Below are 6,559 nucleotides of genomic sequence, written 5' to 3'. Positions count from 1 at the left end.
AAAACAAAAGAAACCGTACATCTTTCTGTTTTCTTTCTTCTCTCGGATCTTTTTCTTTTTCCTCATCTCTCTATCTCCCTACATCTTTTCATCTGTCTTTGCTTTTTTCTTCCAACAACTATTCTATTCTAACTTTCTTCTCGTGGGTCTCCTGAGTTTGATTCGCGGAGGCGGGGAATGACTTAGGCTTACGCTCCACTTGACCAACTCTTGAATGTTAAAATTTCTTTCATGTCATGTGTAGTTCCCATCATAAAGCCTGAATAAAGTGGTATGATGGTGAGATCTGTCATTTTTTTTTACAACAGGACAAAACGGCTCCGGTTATGTGATGACTCTCATACATGTAATCAAGAAATAGAGTGAAGGTAATTTGATTGCCTAAAATCACATAAACTACATCCATTTGAGATTGCTTTGAATTAGCTAGACTACAGAGCGAAAGAAAAGTAGCTGACAAAAGCTCAACATCTTGTATCTGTGAAATCCCTCATGTTATTCCATTCGTTCATTCATAATCTGTCCTGAGTGTTGTCAAAGAAAAACTTTTGCATAACTATCCATCCATTTTCTCTACCCGCTTAATCCAATTGTAGGGTCATGGGGGTGCTGGAGCCCATCCCAGCCGTCATTGGGCAAGAGGCAGGGTACATCCTGGTCACCAGTCCATCACAGAGACAAACGAGAAACATTCCTAGGAACAATTTTGAGACACCAATTAACCGAACATGCATGCTTTTGATGATGCCAACCACCACACCCCTGTGCAGCCCAGGGCAGCGGTGGCTCAGTAGTTAGAGTGGGTCGTCCAATAACTGAAAGGTTGGCGTTACGATTCCCACTCTCGCTGCTCAAAATAGATTGGTGCCATGGCTGAGGTGCCCTTGAGCAAGGAACCCTTACCACCATGCTCCCCCGGCGCTGTGATTGGCTGCCCAGCGCTCCAGTGAATGACATCCATGAGTGTGTGACCAAAATAGTGCATGTGTGTTCAACAGGTGCCAACCTGGATGGGTCAAATACAGATGAGCAATTTCGTGTTAACATTCGTGTGTACATGACAATAAAGTAATCTTAATCTTTTGCTAAACGTTTCCAAAATAGTCCAAAGTGGTTGAAGCACAGGAGGAAGAGCAGTTGCCTTCAAAAGGTCATTGGTTTGACTCCTGGCTTCCTGGGCGCCGTGTCAAAGCATCCATCGAACCCCACGTTGCCTACCGATGCATCCATCAGTGTATGAATGTGTGTGAATGCATAGAAGAAAGCTGTGACTGTGGCATGTAGTGTTAAAGCACTGGTCAGCTACAGCTAGACTAGCAAAGCGCTATACAAACAGTCCATTTACCATTAAGAGAAACAGCCTTAATAATTACAATTAGAATAATATTACTTAAAAAAAGGCTTTGTCAAATATAATTTTAATGATTTCAGCTATATAGTATTACAATAAGATTTCAATAAACACATTTCTTTTATGCCGACACATTCGACTACAAAACTTTAAAAATATGTATACAAGATTATACACACACTAGAGGAAAAATAGCAAATCTTGGAGGGGCAAAAACTTAAATAACTGCTGCAGTAAGAGTATTTCACACAAAGATCAATTAACGGATAGATAAAAAAAAATAAAAAAATTCTGAGCAAAAGGAAAACCATTACCAGTTCCCACACCACAGTTCAACATAAGATTGGGATATTGAGAAACAACTACCTTCCATTACAATGGCACCTGCTGCCCAGCTGCTAAACTATAGGACAGTCATTATGGAGTGGCATTTAAGGCGAAACACGAGCTGCATTACATGAACTTTCAATAAGCAGATGGCTGTTAAATAGGTTTGACAAGAGCTGATCATTCAATTGTACTTCACCTTGCACCACACCACCTCCATCATTAGGGTCTTCCATTCATTCATTTGTTAAGCAAAATTCAGTTAATAGAGAACTAGTGACATTTACTCATGACATGCAGCAAATGAGCATAGAAACAAAGGAATGTTACAATAAAGATATGGTTTCTGTTGATGCAACTGCTTTAGAACCGTTCTGTTAGACTTTCCAGCCTGCAGTGTTGGCTATACTTTAAACATAGACACAAAACAAAATGAAAAATTGGAAGTATTTGTGTATAGTGAACAGATTGAAAACGGTACTATAAGCGCTAATCTTTTTTACATTGTATAGCCAAGCTACAACGTTATGCAAATCTCAATAAAAGCCCAGATCTGAAAAAGCTTTAGTCACAGCAGTCTGAACTATTTTTTTGTGAAATCAGACCTCAAGGCTGAAAATATTCCTCTGAGAGGAAACTTTGTTTTAACTAATTCTCAATTAAACAAACTCCCTCATAGAAGAATAACACAATTCAGCTCTATGCAGCCTTCAAATCTATGGCATATGGTTGTAAGACCTGATAATTGCTCAATTAAGCCACTGATTCCGTTAAGACCAGCTCCATTTTTACCATACATCTGGAGCTCAATTGTTCAGAGTAAATCTTTACCTTCATTGGTTTGATGTACTTGATGTCCTTTGATGTCCTTTTCAGGAAGAAGCTTGCACTGCTGTGTGTATCTTAACAGTACATAAATGTTAGAATAACCAAACATAAAGTTACAGTGATTGAGAAACAGCTTCTATGATGCATATCCAAAGGACTAAAGTGAAATACATTTCCCATAAGCCTTCACAGTACAAATCTTTGTGATCGTGGTTTGATGTCTAAATGGAATAAGATTTTTCAATGACTCCACCAAACTACCAAGTAAGTATACTTTTTCAAAACAGTAAGGTGCACTTGAGTCAAAGTGAGAGAAAGCACTTAGTCTTCAAGCGAAATACTGCTGACGATCCAGAAGATTCCAGAGAAGGAGAAAGTCTTGTGGCTTAAAATTTAGTGTTGAACAAAACATTCACAACTTTTACATTTGATATTGAATTAGCTTTGGAAAGGACAGAAGTTCAGCTGGAACATCACTGATCATCCCCAATATAAATCCAGGAGACAGCAGATAGGCACTGGGATGGAGTGGCTGGGATGGAGTGGCTGGGACAGAAGCTGGACAGACAGGAAACCAGAAACAGACAAGCCAGTAGAGGTCCAGGGTCATCTTCTCACTGGAGGACCTCAAAATAGTGCAAGATAGCCATTATATGCTGCGGCATGAAGACATAACCGGTGTACACAGCCATGCCGGCCACAGAGATCAGCAGAGAATCTGAAGACAATAAGTTAAGGAAGGACTTATAACTGTGAAAAAAATCTCAAAATAAAACTGTTTCAAACAGAAACCATCAACAGTTACTTGTTGATTATACCTTAACTGATCTTTGCATTAATTCTGCATCCTCTAATCTCTCCAATCCTATTCATAAAACAATCAAATGACAACCAGTCTTCCTAAATCTTTCTTTTTTTTTTACTGTACTTTGAAAACAAATGGAGAGGTTGGTGATGATGGCAGATCTCACACTTAACATGTTTGCGCTGGACTTTTAGATCTTTCAGTCAGATATTGGTTCTGGCCAAATAGTCTTTTTTGTTTGTATTTTTGTTGCAGGAAGGTTCCTTACTGAGTGAAATGACCTAAGCGGCAGCCATGATAACTGGCTGAATGCTAATCAAAGGAGCTTACTTACGGTTTCATTTGATTCTTACCATGTTTATCTGTTGTACATACTATTTTACATCTTGATGTGTGTTTGTGTGTGTGTGTGTGTGTGTGTGTGTGTGTCCCACCCAATGTTTATCTCATACCTACGCCCTTGATCTTGTGCCACTTTACATCTTGTACATACCTTTTTGCATTTGTTCATTTATCTTGTGTATATTCCTTCATCACACCGACAGGTAAATATAGCTCATCCATTTGTTAAAAGCTTTAAACTGTTACACATATAACAACCCCTGACTAATTACGTATACATGTTAGTATTAACAATGCTTCCTGTTTAGAGGCACGTTAGCCACACTGAAAAATCCAGCCTGGGTTAGCATATTAGCTCACATACACAAGCGTCTTCAGTCACTCTCACACGAAACAAAAAGGATATTGAAAACTGTCCTCTCCCATGGCTCCAGCATGTATAACGCCGTCACCAAAAGATATTGGTTGTAAAACCAGGACAACTGCTTCCAACAGTCTACCAGCGCCATGGTCCCAACCAGCCGTCCTAGACTCGAGTTTTCTTCCCTCTGTGATTTGTCAAGGACTACTGTCTGGTAGTTTGTGACGTGATAGTTTTCAGCCAATCACAACACCGTTTTCTAGCGCATGGCTCTGACGTGTCCAGGGGTTCTGTTGATTAAACAGTACATTTTGCTAAATAAATTTTATCCAACTAAGCACTTTCTTCAGAAATATAAAGCTGATATTGATATTTCCTGTTCTTTTTGTAAGCTTTACCCAGAAACATCTGCTCATCTGTTTTGGAACTGTACATGCTCGAAGAAGTTCTGGAAAGACATTGTTGCTCTTATATCCAACCAGATTTCCTTCTTTTCTTTGAATTTTTTTTGTTTGGTATCACAGATTTCAAAGCGAAAGATTCCTCTCCCACATACCTTATCAATCTAATATTGTTGCTTGCTAAATTTCATATCCATAAAAGTAAAATAATGCACAGGAAACCACTTTTTGACCTCTTCGTAATAGATGTAAAATTGTATCTTGACTCAATCTCGAATTCGATTAACAAAAAGGCTATAAAAACAATAAGTATTTGGAAAGACTATAACTTATTTTTGTAACTCGCATTCCGTTCCTTTCCTTCCGTTCTAACAGTTTTCTATCGTTGTATTTTTTAACTATGTTCTTCTTTCATTTTATGTCCTTTGTTCATTACTGTACACTATTTCTTTCATGACTACTGTTACTGTGATACTGTGAAGATAAATAAAGTTTATTTAAAAAAAAAAAAAATTACATTTAGCTAAAAAACTTTCCTAACAGGAAGTAGGAAGGAAATTACATAGAAGTCTTAAACTGGCAGAAGAACTGTCGTAAAGGAGCTCCACTGCTCCAGCGCTTCCTTGAAAACTTCTTTTTGCACCATAGATATATAAACAGTAGACGCCGCAGTGGCTGCTGGGGGCGCAAGAAATACGGCGAATATAATTATTTTACTGTATTTATGTCCACCGGCGAAAACGTAGCCAGCAAACGTTAAGCTAGGCTATGTTTACAGCCGGTGTTCACCCGGCTATTAGGCCAGCTCAGACTTTATAAATCATACATTCCATAACACAGGCTTAGATTACAACTGACACAAGAATGCTGCTGTAGAAATAATGCAAATATTGCTGGTATAACATTGACCAGCAAATTATACACAGGTGACACAGGCACCTGTGGAGGACCTCAAAATAATATTATCTATTATTTTTCACATATAATTCTTTCATCGAACAAAAGTAAGACACCTCTCATGTCTCATACCCACCCCACTTAGGCCTACTTAAAAGTACAGACAGAACATCTGACTGTAGAATAGTTTGCAAACACACTTACAATTTCAGTTGCTTTGGTTTATTATCAACAGATATGTGTCAGAATGGGAGTTTTGTTGACCCTAACCCTCTTAAGAAATTTGAAAGAAGAAAATAAGCTTGAGCTCCTTTTTAAAATGTTTTTAAACAGGACAGCACAGATTATCCAATGTTGTTTTTCCCTCCATCTTCAGCTTCCCAGTTCACCTCCAAAGAGTAGGTGCATCATCATAAGGCTATTAGCATTCATAAATGTAAATATTCTATTATCAATAACAGGGCTGGGTGAAATACCTCTCCCTTTGTGTGTGTGTGTGTGTGTATTTATATATATTCTTATATTATGCTTCTTCATTTTAGCCAGAAAAGGGCAGGACTACGTCTTCTTCCAGCAGAGCTGAAGAGAGCCGGTCTGTGGCCCATCTGGATGACTCAGAAGCTTCAACCTCACACTCACCTCAGCCTAAAGATGTGAGTATTTCTATTTTAAACATCGTAAAGGTCCTAGACAAAGTCAAATCTCTCTTGTTTGCTGCCACTCATATTAAACACACTCACAAATAAACTCATACACACACAATTGAAGACATGTTGAACATGCATTCCTGGCACACACACACGCACGCATGGTGCCTGCAGTGGCTTTGACAGGCGATGACTATAAGAAAGAATGTAGGCCATAGTCCAGTTGTGTCAAAGTGATCAGTGTGGGAATTATACAGTGACAATTGGGGGGGTCAACATTTTCTCCAGGGTGTAAAGGGAACCCAATGCAGCGCATGCTTCAGTTAACAGAAGTCTTACAGTATCTTGCTTGTTCAACTAAATGTTTGCAGTCTGTAGATGATGATAAACCAAATTTTACCCCATTTTACAGTTCATTGGGCACATCATGTACCACACAAACAACTTTTGCAGTCAGCAGTCACCAACAAAGTATTGTAGACCCAAACTCCCAGCAAATCAGACACGAGCACACACATGCAAAAGCCTTTCTAAAACACCACTCAAAAGCCTATTAAAATGAAACAATATTATATAATAGTTTAATATATGATCTGCTAC

The 6,559-nt window shown here is 38.6% G+C and overlaps 1 protein-coding gene across 1 annotated transcript; it reads right to left on the bottom strand.

Annotated features, from left to right (window-relative positions):
- Positions 1–1,401: 1,401 nt before the first annotated feature.
- On the bottom strand, positions 1,402–4,273 carry sptssa (serine palmitoyltransferase, small subunit A). Its single transcript, XM_075447477.1, has 2 exons — positions 4,042–4,273; positions 1,402–3,224 (listed from the first exon to the last, which is right to left on the bottom strand). The coding sequence occupies exons 1-2, from the start codon at positions 4,160–4,162 to the stop codon at positions 3,121–3,123; spliced, it is 225 nt and encodes a 74-aa protein (XP_075303592.1). The 5' UTR covers positions 4,163–4,273; the 3' UTR covers positions 1,402–3,120.
- Positions 4,274–6,559: the final 2,286 nt, after the last annotated feature.

This window comes from Odontesthes bonariensis, chromosome 17 (assembly GCF_027942865.1).
Source record: "Odontesthes bonariensis isolate fOdoBon6 chromosome 17, fOdoBon6.hap1, whole genome shotgun sequence".
NCBI lineage: Eukaryota > Metazoa > Chordata > Actinopteri > Atheriniformes > Atherinopsidae > Odontesthes > Odontesthes bonariensis.
Note: the sequence above shows the minus strand (reverse complement) of the source record. Positions and strands in the feature narration are given on the sequence as shown.